The 16,544-nt window shown below is 27.1% G+C and overlaps 7 protein-coding genes across 10 annotated transcripts; 4 read left to right on the top strand and 3 right to left on the bottom strand.

The window, feature by feature from the left end:
• The first annotated feature begins 62 nt into the window (after positions 1-62).
• LOC138179270 (ribonuclease P protein subunit p40-like) lies at positions 63-4,062 on the top strand. Of its 2 annotated transcripts, XM_069111892.1 has the most exons (7): positions 63-514; positions 546-690; positions 795-939; positions 1,082-1,246; positions 3,182-3,307; positions 3,388-3,571; positions 3,643-4,062. In XM_069111892.1, exons 2-7 carry the CDS (start codon positions 571-573, stop codon positions 3,983-3,985), a joined length of 1,083 nt encoding a protein of 360 aa, XP_068967993.1. In that variant the 5' UTR covers positions 63-514; positions 546-570; the 3' UTR covers positions 3,986-4,062. The 2 variants fall into 2 exon arrangements, with proteins under 2 accessions (XP_068967993.1, XP_068967992.1); XM_069111891.1 differs by having other exon boundaries at positions 65-690.
• On the top strand, positions 1,244-2,912 carry LOC138179267 (uncharacterized). The gene has a single exon (XM_069111888.1). The coding sequence runs from the start codon at positions 1,281-1,283 to the stop codon at positions 2,850-2,852; it is 1,572 nt and encodes a 523-aa protein (XP_068967989.1). The 5' UTR covers positions 1,244-1,280; the 3' UTR covers positions 2,853-2,912.
• Positions 3,721-8,868, bottom strand: Kap3 (kinesin associated protein 3). Its single transcript, XM_069111886.1, has 17 exons — positions 8,660-8,868; positions 8,385-8,502; positions 8,129-8,294; positions 7,845-8,051; positions 7,628-7,764; positions 7,228-7,555; positions 6,979-7,157; positions 6,641-6,910; positions 6,341-6,559; positions 6,100-6,265; positions 5,877-6,002; positions 5,706-5,810; positions 5,509-5,594; positions 5,238-5,424; positions 5,076-5,166; positions 4,846-4,987; positions 3,721-4,712 (listed from the first exon to the last, which is right to left on the bottom strand). The coding sequence occupies exons 1-16, from the start codon at positions 8,683-8,685 to the stop codon at positions 4,849-4,851; spliced, it is 2,550 nt and encodes an 849-aa protein (XP_068967987.1). The 5' UTR covers positions 8,686-8,868; the 3' UTR covers positions 3,721-4,712; positions 4,846-4,848.
• A 167-nt stretch (positions 8,869-9,035) lies between these two features.
• Positions 9,036-10,557, top strand: LOC138179271 (inosine-uridine preferring nucleoside hydrolase-like). Of its 2 annotated transcripts, none has more exons than XM_069111893.1 (5): positions 9,036-9,240; positions 9,370-9,561; positions 9,632-9,923; positions 9,999-10,135; positions 10,210-10,557. In XM_069111893.1, the coding sequence occupies exons 1-5, from the start codon at positions 9,178-9,180 to the stop codon at positions 10,555-10,557; spliced, it is 1,032 nt and encodes a 343-aa protein (XP_068967994.1). In that variant the 5' UTR covers positions 9,036-9,177. The 2 variants fall into 2 exon arrangements, with proteins under 2 accessions (XP_068967994.1, XP_068967995.1); XM_069111894.1 differs by having other exon boundaries at positions 9,111-9,286.
• Positions 10,558-10,739: 182 nt separating this feature from the next.
• Positions 10,740-11,492, bottom strand: LOC138179274 (bublin coiled-coil protein). Its single transcript, XM_069111897.1, has 3 exons — positions 11,267-11,492; positions 10,896-11,079; positions 10,740-10,791 (listed from the first exon to the last, which is right to left on the bottom strand). Exons 1-2 carry the CDS (start codon positions 11,373-11,375, stop codon positions 10,913-10,915), a joined length of 276 nt encoding a protein of 91 aa, XP_068967998.1. The 5' UTR covers positions 11,376-11,492; the 3' UTR covers positions 10,740-10,791; positions 10,896-10,912.
• A 931-nt stretch (positions 11,493-12,423) lies between these two features.
• LOC138179273 (peptidyl-prolyl cis-trans isomerase E) lies at positions 12,424-14,082 on the bottom strand. Of its 2 annotated transcripts, none has more exons than XM_069111895.1 (4): positions 13,959-14,082; positions 13,684-13,853; positions 12,987-13,349; positions 12,424-12,881 (listed from the first exon to the last, which is right to left on the bottom strand). In XM_069111895.1, the coding sequence occupies exons 1-4, from the start codon at positions 13,990-13,992 to the stop codon at positions 12,564-12,566; spliced, it is 885 nt and encodes a 294-aa protein (XP_068967996.1). In that variant the 5' UTR covers positions 13,993-14,082; the 3' UTR covers positions 12,424-12,563. The 2 variants fall into 2 exon arrangements, with proteins under 2 accessions (XP_068967996.1, XP_068967997.1); XM_069111896.1 differs by having other exon boundaries at positions 12,987-13,346.
• An 85-nt stretch (positions 14,083-14,167) lies between these two features.
• Positions 14,168-16,455, top strand: Ssadh (succinic semialdehyde dehydrogenase). Its single transcript, XM_069111889.1, has 2 exons — positions 14,168-14,308; positions 14,538-16,455. Exon 2 carries the CDS (start codon positions 14,541-14,543, stop codon positions 16,074-16,076), a length of 1,536 nt encoding a protein of 511 aa, XP_068967990.1. The 5' UTR covers positions 14,168-14,308; positions 14,538-14,540; the 3' UTR covers positions 16,077-16,455.
• Positions 16,456-16,544: the final 89 nt, after the last annotated feature.

The raw sequence follows: 16,544 nt of genomic DNA, 5'->3' as shown, positions 1-16,544 counted from the left end.
TGGTGATAGGGGGTCAAGATTAGTAGAAATACATAATTTGAACAAATGTCAATAGTTATAAATTTTTTATTATTATCACTGTTACTACAATGGTGTGACGAAATTAATGCAGTATAAAACATATAAAAATAGTTTTCTTTATACATGAAATATAGTTCCATTATATGCGCCCCCACCAGTGGCTGTTGAAAATGGGAAAAGCCCTCTTTTTCTGTGTTTTACCTTAATGAATAATAATTCTAAGGAACGTTTCGACTTTAAAGATGTTTGATGATAATTAAGGGCCTTGACTGTAAAGTAACAAATGCTAAACCTTGTAACGGTTCTTTAGAATTATTACGGGTCCGAATAATACTTATGGTTATACAGATGGTGACCACCATCTTGACCAAAAGATGGATTATAGTTTACGGTAGTTTCCGGAACGTAACAACGTGGAACAATTATTTAGCAACGCGAAGAAACAATATGAGTTGATAATCACAAAAAATAAGTGAATTGCGCGAAATCGCACTTCAGCGCCACGGGCAATTCCTGTAAAACTAGCGTGCCATTCAACGTGCATTAAAAATGCTTAGTCCAGAAGTATGGAACTTTAAACCACCTCAACATCATTTTTCTACCGAAAAAAGAAATTACAAGAAAACTGATGTGCCAGATGTAGTCAAATTACATTATTTTAACCATTCTGTATGTAAAAAATGAATTGTAATCAATATTAATTTCAAATTTCATAAAAATGATGCTTTAAGAAATCTTTACATAATTCGCAATTACTGTTGGATTTTTGCCAGATATCTTTAATACTTCCTGATGCAGCCAGAATTCCGGATGAATTGCGAACTTGTCTTTCGGAAGACAGCGATTATTATCGAGTTAATGGGCTGAATGTATTTGAATTAATAAACAAAGAATTTATCGAAGCATTCGTTAAGAAAGGTAATCAATTAAATAATTTTCATTAACGTTTTTCAATGTTTGTCAATTGATCTTTATTTTTTGTACAAAAATTTTATTGAAAATATAATTGAAATAATAAAATGTTTTATTATATTTCATATATTCTTATAAATGCTTCCAGGAGAGTTGACACTTTTAACAATAGGAAATAGAATAGATGTAGACAATTCAGTTGCTGTTACACCAACTGGGCATTTAATATTATCTTTATTAACAGAAGATTTTCAAAAGCTTGGTTTAGAAGGCAAAGCTTCCTTCTTCGATCGTAAAGTGCAGACACGTTATGGTAAGTTCTAGGAAGAAAAGTAATAGAATTCAAAATGCCAAGAAAGCACCAGGTACATAAGCTAGTAGATCTAGCACTATACTCTATTGGAGAATTTGTAACTGTTTTTGGTAGATACTTGACAAAACATATTTGTGTGATTTCTAAAACAAATCCAGAATATGGATATGCTAAGTTACATTCAATGTTGAAATTTATGAAACATTTACTAAGTTACAATGTACCTAGACATCTATATGATAAAATGTCTAGAACAGTATTAGCTGCAATTGTTAATCTAGTCAAAGAAACTAGGGGTTCATATAATGAATATGTTTTAACTGCAACTTTTTTGTCAGAAATAACAGTTGCTCTTCATTTAACAGAAGTGGTTGTAGATACACATTTAAAAAGAATTGAATTTTCTGCTTGGCCTAAAATTATGCGTCATGTTCTTTATAATAAATTACCTGATATGGTTGGACTTGAAGTTTTGGATTTAGGCTCAGGATCAGCTGGTTGGAGAACATCTGATATTGAAAAAGTTATTATTAGTGGCGTAACTGCTATGCCAAATTTAGTATGTTTTATTTTATGCTTTGATTGCACAGATAGTATTATAGCAGCTCTAGCTCAAAACTGTAAAAAACTGCAGCAATTAGATGTAACTGCATCTAGATCTGTAACAGATCGGAGTGTTGGTCCTTTACTATCATGCAAATATTTAAAAAAAATTAAGTTATGTAAGACTTCTGTGACTGTACCTGGTTATGCAACTCTCTTTCTAGAACACTTAAATATAGAAGATATTGGTAGATGTGATGAATTTGGATATGTTTTAGAGCATATTCATCAGAAAAATATTAACAATACAAATTCTTTTCATATAAAAACATTTGAGAGCCGAAATTTCAATGTGGAACATTTATATCTTTTAATTGATATGTGCCCATATATTACAAGTCTTTGTATATTACGTGATGAAAAAATTATGGATCTTACAATTTTAGCTGCACTTAATTATTTAACAGAATTAAAACTTCTATCTTGTGATTTTTATGCCCATGGGATAAAAACACTATTAGAAATAAAAGGTTGCACAATTACAAATTTACATTTGGAACATGTAGATGGAATTGACTTAAATGCACTTATATCTATAAGTCAATATTGCCCAAATATAAACAGTCTAGTTTTTTACAACTGTGAATTCTTAGAACAAGCACCAATTTATCCAAGAAAGTTTGCAATCCCGCCATTTCAGTATTTAGAAAGAATCAAATGTGTAGTAGAATGTGCAAACATGCATCTAGAGTTTTTACTCTCTCATTGTAAAAATATTAAATTTATTCAATTGGGTTCATCAACTGGTATTGGAGATGAAACAATAAGAAGAATATTTTCAGAAAATCCAATGCATAAATTAGAAGAGCTCAAAATATTGTATAGTCATGATTTATCAATGAAAACTATACAATTATTAATGCATTCTTGTGATAATTTATATCGTCTATCAGAATTAGAAAATTGGCAAGGAATATCTCCCACAGAATTAGATATGTTTAGAGAAGAGTTAAAAAATACTAATATTAATTTGGACACAAGTCCAAGCTTATCTTTTGCATAATATAATTTTAGACTTAACTACATATTTATAAATGCCTTAAGAAAAAAAAAAATATATATATATATATATATATTATGTAACTGAATGAAACAAAGTTATATATAATAATGAAAATAATATATGACTATTTGTATACAATATTTAAAAGTATAAAAAATCATAAAAAAATAAAAGTATCTATATATGTAAATTTCTTTTGTTTTTACTAAAATACAAATAGCGTTTAAAGCTTCTAAAAGTTTACTAATTTAGATTATGTTTTTGAGTCATTAACATGCATTGTACATATCTTTCTTTATCTTTTTTTTATCGGTAACGTGAATCAAAAGTTGTAACTATTGATTTAAAGTCTGAAAATTTTACACCTGGTAAGAAGAATTATGAACATGTTCAAACATCACTACAGGAGCGTCTTAATACAAAATTTGATGTTATTGTGTCATGGAATCCACCAGGTAGATCTTTTATTATCTTTAAACTTTACATATTTTTATGATACATTTTTATTCTATTTATTTTATTTTTATATTTTCAGATGAAAATTTGTGCCCTTCATCTGTGGCAGCATGGTTCCATAAACGCAAATACAGTGTATCTCTTTGTCAGCAAACATTTTTACAAAGAATTGAATATTCTTTACCAATACCAATAATTTCGAATGAATTTGATAATGACAAATTTTTTGAATGGCTTGGAATTTTTAGTATCTGTGGTAACTTGTATGTATAATAAGTTTTAAACAAATGTTCAAACGAATTTAATTTTTAGAATAATAAATTAATTTTTTCAGAGGAAGTAATATAGAGAATGATTATGTAAACACATATAAATATCCATTATCAGTTATAAATGTTGGTCAAGTATGGTATTTACAATGGACTGGTTTCTTCACAACAAAACAAATTAAAACTTTCTACAGTATTGTGGAAGAATATGTATCAATGAAAAACAGTTTACCTTGGGTTGCTTTACATGTCCAAGGATTTTTAGATAGCCCTGTTAGTTGGGATTTAAAAGAGCATACATTTTATACAGATGGTGACAATAGCTACACTATTGTATTTAGGCCAGGTGCTCATTCTATTATACGCAAAAGTTTAAGCTCAAATAATAAACCAAGGATCTTTCAATAATTGTAAATTTTATTGTAATTGATGACAAGTATTTCTTTGTAAGAAGAAGAATTAAAATATATTATTGGTAATCCATACTTCCACTTATTATGATATATAGAATAATAAATGTTTGGGAGTAAGACTACTTTTTAACACATATAATATTGTTTTACACCAATAGTTCAATATCTAAATTTTCAATATTTAAAATAAAGGAATGTGTATCTGATAGTTAAGTAAAGAATACAATTTTATATACTGTCTTGATATAAAATAGATTTTTATAAATTATTAACTCGGGCTATGGGGTTTTACAATTTTTTGTTTCTTTTGCTGCTGCCTATCAATTTTTTGCTATTAAATGTTCTGCAACAGAAGCATATGTGTAGTACCGTATTATTACTAAAACTATTTTTTCATTTGTAGCATAATAGCATTATAATATTGCACATGCTAAAATATATAGTGAACAAAATTATCACATTAATTGTATCAATTATTTTATAAAGATACAAAGTTAGAAATTAGTCTGAACTAAATATTTTCATTCATAAATTAAATTAATTTATAAAAAATAAAATTTTTTAAAAATAAAATATTACATTATGAGATCAAAATAATTTATCACGTACACAGTTTTTAAAGCTTTTTAAGATTTGTCCATGAATAAATACGTATATAATAAACTATTTAAAAGTTGCTACAGATGTTAATTTTGTTGCTTCAATCGTGCATAGTGCATCACCTAAAATGAGAAGAGTTAATTATGCCTTAATTATCATAATAATTAAAATTAGTTCCATTAAATTCATTAAAATGTACGTAATCAAACAAAGTAACTATTACATTATTAACGTATAATTTTATATAATATTGACCTTCTATATTAGTACATGTGAGCCGTCTGATTCAGGAAATTTGACTTTAGAGTTGTAATAAAGATCGTCCATACCAGAACTAACGGACATACGAGACTTAGAACGTGCCATAAGTTCACCTAGTTCATCAAAATCTTTATACCTAAAATATGAATATTAAAAAAGTATGTGATGTTATTATACTTAATAATTTTGGATTTTGAATGGATTTATACATATATGTAGCTTACCTACTAACTGGACGACTTTGATTTTCAGATGACTCTGATGAATTTTTCATAATTGAAAATCGATCATCTGTATTAAATGATGCTACATTACCTGTTAAATGTACAACATTGATTCAATAACATAACATTTATTTCATCGAATAAAATATAAAAATCATTTACCCGATGGAAAGAGCATTGTATGCTTTAAGAGATCACCATTCATAAATGGAGAAAGACTGTCGTCTTCTTCTGGTAATAAGTGATTGCTACTATCATTTGTTATAGATTCTACCATTTCCAACCATTGTTGATTATGTGATCTGAACTTTTCTACTGTTATGCGAGCTGCCCAATTTTTATCACACATCTAAAAGTTCATGATATAAATTTATTTATTGTTCTAAAATAATATTACTCAGTATATGTAAAATTATTTTACAAATCTACTTACCGCAATAACATCTAAACACGCATCACATACTTTTCTAATTGCTGGATTTTTATCATGCATAAGATCTATTAAATACCCAGGTGCTTCTGCAAGTAACAAAAATATTTCAGCAATAAGAAACATGTCAAATTTTCTATTTTTATATAGGTTTTACCAATGCTATGTTTTGATAACAAAGCAGGAATTTTGATTATTACCATTACCAGTCTCGCGTATTAAATAATCCCTTGTCGAATCATGTTTAGATATTTGATAAAAAACATAAATTATTTGTAAAACCATTTCATCATCCTCTTGTTTTGCTAAAAAAAAATTATTTTTATTAAAATAATATTAGTATTTATACATATTTGTAATAATATACAAACCTTTAAGAAGCTCAATAAGAGATAGCAATATATCGGCTTTGCACAGTAAACGTGCACAATCTTCGTCAAATGCAGCAGTACCCAAAAATATTACAATTTCAAGTACTAAATCATCTGGAGCTTTACCTGAATAAAACCAAATGCGTATAAATGAAATATAAAATATTTAAAAATTCAATATTTAAAAATAAGGTGTTTATATAATTTGATATGAATGTTGAACCTGGAACAAGATTATTGCGTATCCATGGTATCAAATCACATCGATGAAGTATTTGCGAATAATCCAAATCAGGTAGTTCTAAATTTCCTAATACACCTATAACTTCAAGCACAAAATCTTGAGAATCTGATTGATTTAAGGCCATAGCAAAATCACCCACAAATTCCTAGCAGTAATTAAAGGTAATTTTTAAATATTTTTATTAAAAACAATTGTTTCATACAATAATTTAATTACTTACAACAAAGTTCTCTTTTGTTGAATCGTGTTGAGAAATATTTCGAATCATTTTCATTATTAAAGGATCTTGAGTCCGAAATGCTTTTTTTATGAGACCTTGTAAACGATTGTTTTCTACCATCAGTTGCGCGTTTTTGCCGTTAATTGCTAGATTTATACCAAGTGCTATTAATTCTAGCTTTGGTTGATCATCTTCAGAATTTAGGATCATATTTGTGATCTTAAAAACGTTTAAATATAATATATTTTATATGAATCATAAACGTTATTTATAGTTATACTAAAATACTTTATTACTTACCATTTGGATACATTCAGTATTTGTAAACATAGCTTTTACTTTATCATCCATACTGGCATGATATAATAAACCCAAAATTGTCGTTTTATTTTTAATGTCACTTTGACCAAGTAGTTTAATTAACTTTGGTAATATACCCACTCTTATCATTTTTGCTCTGAGTTTTGCATCAAAGGAAAGATTGAATAATAATTTTAAAGTACTTAGAACAAGATCTGAATTATTGCTCTGAAGAAGTCTTGGAATCTTTTCGATAATATTTTTCTCTGCCTAAAAAAATAGTTATAAATAAATAAATATATACCACTACTATGTGAATCTCCAATTTAAAATGTTACCATAAGATCCTTATTCTCGCGAAATATAGATAACTTTTTTAGAAATGCTATAACAAGTATTAACAGATCTATATTTGTCCTATCTAATGTTTTGATGAGCATACCAATTATATTCTTTTTGCGCATTTTTCTTTCAACTTCCATATTTTCAGCAATATTTAATAACAAATAAAATGCAACTGTAAAATAGGTATATATGTAATATTTAAAGAATATTAATATTAACAAAATATGAAATTATGTACCAACCTCGTAATAGTTGTTCCTGCTTTTTTATTAAATTTTTGAATTTTTTACGACTTTTCTCAAGTTCTTCTTTTAATTTCTTTATATCATTTTCAGTTACAGTAACAGTTACTTCATTAGATCGCTTTTTAATTTCATAATCTAAAGGACCATCTGTATTCCAAATATCATCAACAACTTTTGTTTTCTTGTCACAATTATCATTTCCAGTTGAAAAAAATGTCAATCCTGTAGTATTTTCGAAATGTCGCCTACGTTTTTCCATATCCTCTTTCCATTGATCATATCGACGTAATTCAAAGTCAATTATATCCATACACAATGATCCAATCTAAATATGGATTATTAATTGTTAAATATATTCTTATCTTTTCCCATTCTATTTTATTCTTACAGTACTTACCCTGTATTCAAGAACAATATTATGAAATTGACTATATGTTGAAAAACAGAAGAAAATGTATACAATATTTGTAGATAATTCTATGCTCCTTCTCCAATCTTCTCTTAGAACTCTAGCTAAAGCACTTAACAAAGATTCTATAAAAATTGATATTAATTATTTGTAATCAGAACAGCAGATGAATGTAAGTTAATAACTATTATATAATATCTAATACCATTTTTTGTTAATTCATGAAGATTATCAGGTACTCTTGCTAACTGTAGAATTAGTGATGAACCTTTGATTTTTCCTGGTATTTCTTCATATAATAATTCAATATAATTATCAACGTTGCTAATGATTGCTCGTTCTGTTTCACCATTATCTGTAGATACTGAATTTGATGATGTTGGTCTTGATAGTTGAGAATTATTATCACTGTCTACCATAAAATAAATATATAATAAAAGAAATAGGAAATATCATTAAAAACAATTTCTTATGCATATGCAAACTTACTTATAGTATCATTTGTTTTACGATTTTGAAGATAGTAAATTAATTGTTCTACTTCATGAAGCTTCGATTCATGTATCAAAGAACATTTTTCAATTACTTCTTTAGCTAAAAGTGATACATTTGTGTCTGAATTTAAACTTTTTAGTCGAATTATTTTTTGACATTCCTGTAAATGTATTGTAATTTATAATCACATAATCATTCCAATTTTCCCAATCTTTCCAATCAAAATAGAAATAAATTATTTAAAACTTACTTTACGATCTCCTAACATAGGATCTCCTAATTCACCCAAGATTAATGCTTCAACATCATAATTTACTACTAAAGCTCTTTCTGTTGGATGCACATCTAAAGTGCCAGATCTCACTTTTCTAAATTTGGAAAACGCATATAATACAGTTATAAGCTATGTATTAATTCAAAGAGATATAAAATATTAAATATAAAATCTAAATGTATATTTCTCAAATTCATGTAACAACTATATAATGTATAATTCATAGTATATTGATGTGATAAAATACTTACCGTTTTAGAAACTTTGCCTCATCCATTTTAATATTTTATTTGCAATTTAAAACATGAAAATATGGTATATATTATGATATTATTTTGTCAATTCTTTCGTAATTACTTCATTTTGATGGAAAAAATCAAGATTATAACTACCGTTTATAATTCGTTTAGGTCCTTTCGTCGCCCTGTTATTCCAATATCTTTTTGGTTCAAAATTACGCCATCTACTATAGCCTAATGTACTATCTTCGAAATTCAAACTATGATTAGCAGTAGATAAGGTAATAATAATTTAGGAAAATATAAGAAATATTATCGTTAATATTTTATTAATACAATTTAGTCGATATAGTGTACAATTTAAAAAACTATATAATGGCTAAAATCGATTTTGTTTGCACTTATATTTTAAATTCACCTACCTATATAGTACCTTATATGTGATATATATATAACTATATATGTGTATACATAAACCTATAAATACATACATCTGGAGTTAAACTAAATCAAATCTTAAAGTGTGCTTAATGAGATTAAAATTAATGTTTGTTACAAACACCTACAATAAGAAATTAAAATATTTAACACCTGTACATAATAATTCAATTTAATATACATTTATTTTCATTATAACAAGTAAAATATCTGTAAACCATAAAGTAATAAACTAGTAAGTTCTTTATATTACAAAATAAAAAGTAAAATATTTTTCAATTAAGATGGCAGAAACCAAAGTTATCATTGATTGTGATGCTGGTATAGATGATGCACTAGCATTAATAATATTAATTGCTGCTCATAAACAGAAGAAAATTCAGATTGAAGCGATTACTTGTGTCAATGGCAATACAACTGTAGACAATGTGGTAAAAAATGTATTTAGAACTTTAGATGTTTGTAAAGCAACAGATGTAAGTTCTAGTTTTTTTACATATTCTATGTGCTTTTAACAAATGTATGTTAAATACTTTATTATTTTAGATACCAGTTTATCAAGGAGCATACGCACCTTTAGTTTGCATTAAAAATGCAGTTCAGGATCATTATCATGGCATTGATGGATTTGGAGATGTATATAATACCCAGATAGATACAAGTAAATTAGAACACGAACATGCTGCATATGCATTGAATAAGATTGTATCAAAATATCCCAATGAAGTGAATATCTTATGTATAGGACCATTAACAAACATAGCATTGGCTATAAAAATGTACCCCCAATTTGTGGACCATGTCAAAGAATTTTACATTATGGGAGGAAATGCAACAGGTGATATTTATTCTCTTTATTTATTTTTATTAGTCATGTTTTCGTACTTTTATTCACTTTCATTGTATACATTAGCACAAGGAAATATTACACCTCAAGCAGAATTTAATTTTTACATGGATCCAGAAAGTGTACATATAGTATTTAATAATAATAAAAATCCTTTGAGGCTGTTACCATGGGAAACATGTTTAAAATCTTGTATTTCACATGTGTGTATATTGATTTAAGTACTGTGTAAACTACTATCTAATAGATATCAATAACTTAATTTAATACTTTTTAGGAATGGCGGAGAGACGTATTAGGTAAAATGGATAAACCTTGCATTCAGCTTATGAATGATATTGAATATGCATATCAAAAGAAAAGAAAAAGACGATTTCCTAATTATATTACCTGTGATGCAATTTTAGCTGCAATATTATTAAAGCCAGAAATTGCTCAAAATGTAGTGCCATATCATGCTGATATTGAATTAAATGGTACTAGAACACGAGGTCAGGTTGTACTTGATCATTTATTGTCAAATGAACCTAATGTACTCCTAATTCAAGATTTTGATTCAGAAAGTTTTAAAAAACTTTTAATATTTTCTGTAGATAACTTAGATTATAATATGACAAATATATAATAAAGTTAAACTACAATATGTACATGAATAATATTTTGCGCATATATATATTTTTATATTTGGTTTATTATTATATAGAAACATAAGAATGATTTTATATATTACTCAAATTCTAACAGGAATGTTCCCAATTTTTAAATATTTAGACAATGCCACATTGTACTATAAAACAGTAAAAAATATAATGTCATACTGTTTTATTATTCAATATATGTATTTACAATATATTATCATCTGGAACAGTAAAAAGGTTAATTTATTGTAATGTAAAACATTGTAAAAATTTGAAATATATTATTAATGGAGTATAAATATATATTTTCGGGGTATAATTATACCTATTTCAAACAAAATATTATAAATCCGATTTCACGGAATTCTGGAATTCTTGAAATTGTTTTCTTGCTTCTCGATTTGATTGTAATAACTGAATCAATTCTGCACGAATATCGTCATTTTTTTGTTCGAGGTTATCCAAAACTGAATTAAGCTGATCTAATTGAGCATTTATAGCTTCAAATTCTAAAATCAGAAAATTTGAATACGTATGTTTTAATCAATAAAACTATACATTCTATACGTAGAATTTTATTAAAAATATAATATGTAAATATGTATGTGCAAAGAAACTATATATATACCAAATACTAGACAAACTAAGAAAACAGTTTATCTATCATGTGTATTTTTATATAAAATTATTATTTACCAGCATCATTACAATTTTCTTCATCTTCTTCATTTTCCCATCCGTTTTTATCGCCTCCTTGATTTTCCTTTGGCCGCACTGCGTTCTGAACCATATTTTCATCTGCCATTACCTTTATCTACCATTATCGTTCGATGTGATATACATATAAATAAAATTTTGATTATATACATAATTGTACATAAATATTAAAATTAGCAAAGTTGCAATTTGAAGTGAATAATTTTTCCTTTTATAACTGCTACTGTATGAATACAAATTATATAATTATAAGATCAGGTTTTTTTGTACATTGCAAATATTCCCTAAATCTAACCTATTTCGAAAAATAAACTATTAGTAATCATATGAAAATATAATTTTGTACAAGACATTTAAGATTTAATTATTTTAAAAATATAAATAACATATTTTTAAATTGCAATATTTTATTAGAGATATAAACAAAATTGCATACTACGCAAATATATGAAATATTTAATAAAATAAAATATAATTTTAACAACTTATAAAAGTAATTTCATAAACAATATTTAGAGTCTACTTCGTAATACATCAGCAGCAACAATAGTTTCACCAGTAATGTATGAAGCATCATCACTTGCTAAAAATGTAGCAACTTTTGCTATATCATCTGATTCACCAAACCTCTACATTGGTATTGTTGATAATATTGCTTTCCCTAATTCATATTTATGAAGTTATGTAAAATATTATTATGTATTATTAATAATATAGTAAGATAGTAACAAAAGAATATAAAAAAAAATGTATCATTTGTGAAAATTTAATCTTTATAACACCAGGTGCTATGTAATTTACACGAATTCTTTCAGACGCAAGAGTAGCAGCAGCTACTTCATTTATTCCTAATAAAGCAGTTTGCTAATGCAATATACGCTGAAATGCTGCAATATAAATTTTCAATTGCAATTCATCATGAAATATACATGATAATGCTCAGTATAAAATACAAGAATTACATCTATGATAGCAGATGTATGTATGTTAGTACTTAAAACACGTTTTTTAAAAGAAAATTTCTTAATTAAATCTTAAAACTTATAATTGAAAGAAAATTTTGTAAATCAGAGCTCAAGCTGAAAAATAAATAATTATAGGACTATTTCTGTATGTATTTTTATTCTATATGTATTTTCTTTATCATAATTACATATAACATTCTTACATACATTTTTTTGTTTTAATTAGCACTTTTCATAAATTTGTTTATTAAAAACTTTAACCAATAAAAAATCCGTGAAAACTGATATAATTAAGTAATAAATGTGATTATTTAAGTCAATTCTCCACAAGCTATTATAACAACTTTCTGAGTAGGAGTGCCTGTTTTTGTTCCACATTTTTCCATTTTTTTTAAAACATCTAAACCACTAAGAACATGTCCAAACACTACATGTTTTCCATCTAGCCAATCTGTACGTGCTGTACATATGAAAAATTGTGATCCATTTGTATTTGGACCAGAATTTGCCATTGACAATGTACCTGGTCCTGTATGTTTTAGTTCAAAATTCTCATCATCAAATTTATTTCCATAGATTGACTTTCCTCCTGTTCCATTATGATTTGTAAAATCTCCTCCTTGACACATCTACATTTGTATATATAAGGAATATAGATCCACTGTTACACTTGCTATATAAAAGATACATGAAAAAAAAGTATTTAACTTTGTAAAAGAATAAATAAAGGATACAAATTCTGGAATAATTCTATGAAAAGTGCTTCCTTGATAACCATATCCCTTTTCATGAGTACAAAGGGCACGGAAATTTTCAGCAGTCTTTGGTACAATATCAGCTCTCAACATCATAATAATTCTACCCACTTCTTGTTTTCCGATACTAATATCAAAATATACTTGAGGATTCTGTTTTCCTTTTTTTGGTTGCACTGTATCACTTGATTTTGTATTATCATCATTTTTAAGTGTTTCACCTGCATGCTCTTGTAACCATACATCATCAGCCCAAACAGGTTTCGATGAACCTTCCTTTATCTTCTGTGGTTTTGCAATATTTACTCTGATTGTTCGGCCAAACAACTCAGAATCATTCTGCTTATTCAAGATAAGGTTTGATAAAATTTATGGGTTAAATGATTTTAAAACGATCAATATTATAATGATTAAATAAATAGAATTAATTTTTTGTCCACATTTATATGAATTTTATAGTAATAGATAGAAGAGAATATAATATACATTGTTTTTTTTATATTAAATTCTTCAAACATTTTTTGTATAATTGTTATTGCAAAGATAGAACAAAATGTTAAAAGAGCAAAATATTACATAAATTATCGAAAGAATTTGAGATTGAGAGATTTGGCAGATTTTTGTTATAAAACTATATTAAATAACTCACACAGATAGTGTTGTTTTATACATGTACCATATTATCAATTGCTGCTGCTGCATCTTCTGCACTTTCAAACTCAATAAAAGCAAATCCTCTATGTTTCTCTGATTCATAATCTAATGGTATTTGTACATCGACAATTTCTCCAAAAGGTATAAATGCTGCATGTAATACTTTTTCATCAACCTCTTCAGCTAAACCCCCTAGATATCGAAAATAGTAATAAACAAGATATATAAATTATATTAAAAATAGGTTATATTATCATAATATATAGGTAGAATTAATAGTAACAAATTGCTACCTACCCACATAAATAGTTCTTTTCGTATTCGTACTCATGGTGCATAAAATTCTTGTATGCTTTTTGTTTTGTAGAATATGATACTGTAATAAACATTTAAATCCGATAATAATTTTATTGACTGAAGGACGCCGGCGCGCCGGCTACACACACTATTCCAAAGTCGAAGAATAAGCTGGAATACGTGTATAGGTTTAATCAGAAAGTCGGAATAAAGCAACGGCAAGTTATATAAGGTCAATTGCGATAAAATTAATAAGACGAGTTGATAACGTTATTTGAAACTAGCTGTATGCAATAGAACGTTGCATCGAACACATAAGTTGCCTTTCTTTGATATTCATCTATTCAAAGGTAAGTGTCATTTTGACAGTTTACTAACATATTCATATGCAAATTATAAAATACGTGATTGAAATAACATCATCGTGTCATTTTTTTAAATGTTACTTTTATTCAATATCAATTATAACATTTAATAACCAGTTTCATAATCAGTTTACCTACATATAATTAACATTGTGTTTTCACTCAAAAAGTGATGTAACTTTTTTATAATCTTTCATAAATTATTTGGTTACAGATTATGCATCCAACTTTCTCCAATATGCATCTATTACAAAGAAATATTTCATATTATACTGCTTTCTTAAGTCGATCAATGCATCTTTTAAGAGATCAAGCATATGTAAATGGAAAATGGATAGGAGGAAGAAAAAATGAAACATTTCCTATTTATAATCCAGCTGATCAATCTGTTATTAATAATGTGCCTGACATGGATGTTGAAGATACAAAATTAGCAATTAATGCAGCATCTAAAGCTTTCCAATCATTTAATAAGACAACAGCAAAGGAACGAAGTGATTTACTTAGAAATTGGTATAATTTAATGGTAGAACATTCAGAAGACTTAGCAAAAATCTTAACTAAAGAAAATGGAAAATCTATCACAGAATCCAAAGCTGAGATCAAGTATGGAAATTCATTTGTTGAGTGGTTTTCAGAAGAAGCTAGACGAATTGATGGAGAAATACTGCAAACACCAATTGCCAGCAGAAAGCTTTTTCTATACAAAGAGCCAGTAGGTGTTGCTGCTTTAATTACACCATGGAATTTTCCACATGCTATGATTACACGTAAAGCAGCTGCTGCTCTTGCTGTTGGATGTACTTGTGTAATTAAACCATCAGAAGAAACACCTCTTACTGCTTTAGCATTAGCAGATCTTGCAGAAAAAGCAGGTTTTCCTCAGGGAACAATAAATGTAATTACAACAGGTTTAAAAAATTCTCCTGCTGTTGGTAAAGAATTATGTGAAAATTTTGATGTAAAAGTTTTATCATTCACTGGTTCAACGAATGTAGGGAAAATTTTGTACAAAAACAGTGCTTCAACTGTAAAACGGCTTAGTCTTGAATTAGGGGGTAATGCATCATTTATTGTTTTTGATTCTGCAGACTTAGATATAGCTGTACATGGTGCTATGGCAAGTAAGTTTCGTAATTCTGGTCAGACATGTGTTTCTGCAAATAGGTTCTTTGTACACAGTAGTAAATTTGACCAATTCATAGAAATGTTTTTATCAAGAATTAAAAGTGAAATTAAAATGGGTGATGGTAGTAAGAAAGGTGTCACACATGGGCCTCTCATTAAAGAAAGTCAGTTAAATATGGTACATGCATTAGTTACTGATGCCGTAGAAAAAGGAGCAAAAGTACATTGTGGTGGTACACCATTACCTGAGTTAGGACCACTATTTTATGCTCCCACACTTATGACAGATGTTACTAAAGACATGCAAATTTACAACAAGGAAATTTTTGGCCCAGTAGCTGTTATTCATAAGTTTGAAACCGAAAATGAAGTTATACAATCCTCTAATGATACATCTGTTGGATTAGCTGGATATTTTTATTCCCAAGATATATCACAAATATTTAGGGTAGCAAAACAATTAGAAGTTGGAATGATTGGTGTGAATGAAGGGATAATTTCTACTGCAGAAGCTGCTTTCGGAGGAGTAAAAGAATCAGGTCTAGGAAGAGAGGGTTCTAAACATGGTGTTGATGATTTCCTTCAGATAAAGTATTTATGTCTTGGAAATATTAAGTATCATTGAATTTTATTAAGCAATTTATTTAATTTATCTAGTATAATAATATTAAGAGAATATTAGATCCTAAAAAGTATCGAAGTTAAAAAATGCTCAGTTAGTAATATATTCTCATAATTAATAAAATAAGTTGAAACTTTAAACATCTTTTGTATAAGATAATAGTTTAGGATAATTAAGCAGTAAAATATTGATATAATATGTACTATTTATCAAATTGAATGTCTTCCAATAGTTTATAAGTTATAAGAATATTACAAATAATATATATAGGTAATGAAATATATTGTACATTTAGTGCATTTTTATATGTATATATATTTGTTCATAATTTATTAATTTTTGTGCCATACGGAGTAATGAATTTATTTTTATGTATAACTAATATATAAATGAAGTTTTTATTTTACTTAATAAAAATATGAAAAATATAAATCGACTGAAAATATTGTCTTCCAAAATGTCTTTCTATAA

This window comes from Bombus flavifrons, chromosome 4, assembly GCF_040668555.2.
Source record: "Bombus flavifrons isolate JBK064 chromosome 4, iyBomFlav1_principal, whole genome shotgun sequence".
Taxonomy (NCBI): Eukaryota; Metazoa; Arthropoda; class Insecta; order Hymenoptera; family Apidae; genus Bombus; species Bombus flavifrons.
The sequence above is the reverse complement of the archived record's forward strand: the minus strand, read 5'-3'. Positions and strand labels throughout refer to the sequence as shown.

Coding starts and splice junctions, on each gene's coding strand:
- LOC138179270 (XM_069111892.1), top strand. CDS start 571: ATGCTTAGTCCAGAAGTATGGAACTTTAAACCACCTCAACATCATTTT. Junction 691..794: donor TACATTATTTTAACCATTCT/GTATGTAAAAAA, acceptor GATTTTTGCCAG/ATATCTTTAATACTTCCTGA. Junction 3,572..3,642: donor TTTAGTATCTGTGGTAACTT/GTATGTATAATA, acceptor TAATTTTTTCAG/AGGAAGTAATATAGAGAATG.
- Ssadh (XM_069111889.1), top strand. CDS start 14,541: ATGCATCCAACTTTCTCCAATATGCATCTATTACAAAGAAATATTTCA.
- LOC138179267 (XM_069111888.1), top strand. CDS start 1,281: ATGCCAAGAAAGCACCAGGTACATAAGCTAGTAGATCTAGCACTATAC.
- Kap3 (XM_069111886.1), bottom strand. CDS start 8,685: ATGGATGAGGCAAAGTTTCTAAAACG. Junction 8,503..8,659: donor GAGGCAAAGTTTCTAAAACG/GTAAGTATTTTA, acceptor TTCCAAATTTAG/AAAAGTGAGATCTGGCACTT. Junction 6,266..6,340: donor CAACAAAAGAGAACTTTGTT/GTAAGTAATTAA, acceptor AATTACTGCTAG/GAATTTGTGGGTGATTTTGC.
- LOC138179271 (XM_069111893.1), top strand. CDS start 9,178: ATGAGATTAAAATTAATGTTTGTTACAAACACCTACAATAAGAAATTA. Junction 9,241..9,369: donor AATTAAAATATTTAACACCT/GTACATAATAAT, acceptor TTTTCAATTAAG/ATGGCAGAAACCAAAGTTAT. Junction 9,562..9,631: donor ATGTTTGTAAAGCAACAGAT/GTAAGTTCTAGT, acceptor TTATTATTTTAG/ATACCAGTTTATCAAGGAGC.
- LOC138179273 (XM_069111895.1), bottom strand. CDS start 13,992: ATGAGTACGAATACGAAAAGAACTATTTATGTGG. Junction 13,350..13,683: donor CAGCAGCAATTGATAATATG/GTACATGTATAA, acceptor ATCTTGAATAAG/CAGAATGATTCTGAGTTGTT. Junction 12,882..12,986: donor ATAGAATTATTCCAGAATTT/GTATCCTTTATT, acceptor ATACAAATGTAG/ATGTGTCAAGGAGGAGATTT.
- LOC138179274 (XM_069111897.1), bottom strand. CDS start 11,375: ATGGCAGATGAAAATATGGTTCAGAACGCAGTGCGGCCAAAGGAAAAT. Junction 11,080..11,266: donor AGAAAATTGTAATGATGCTG/GTAAATAATAAT, acceptor TTCTGATTTTAG/AATTTGAAGCTATAAATGCT.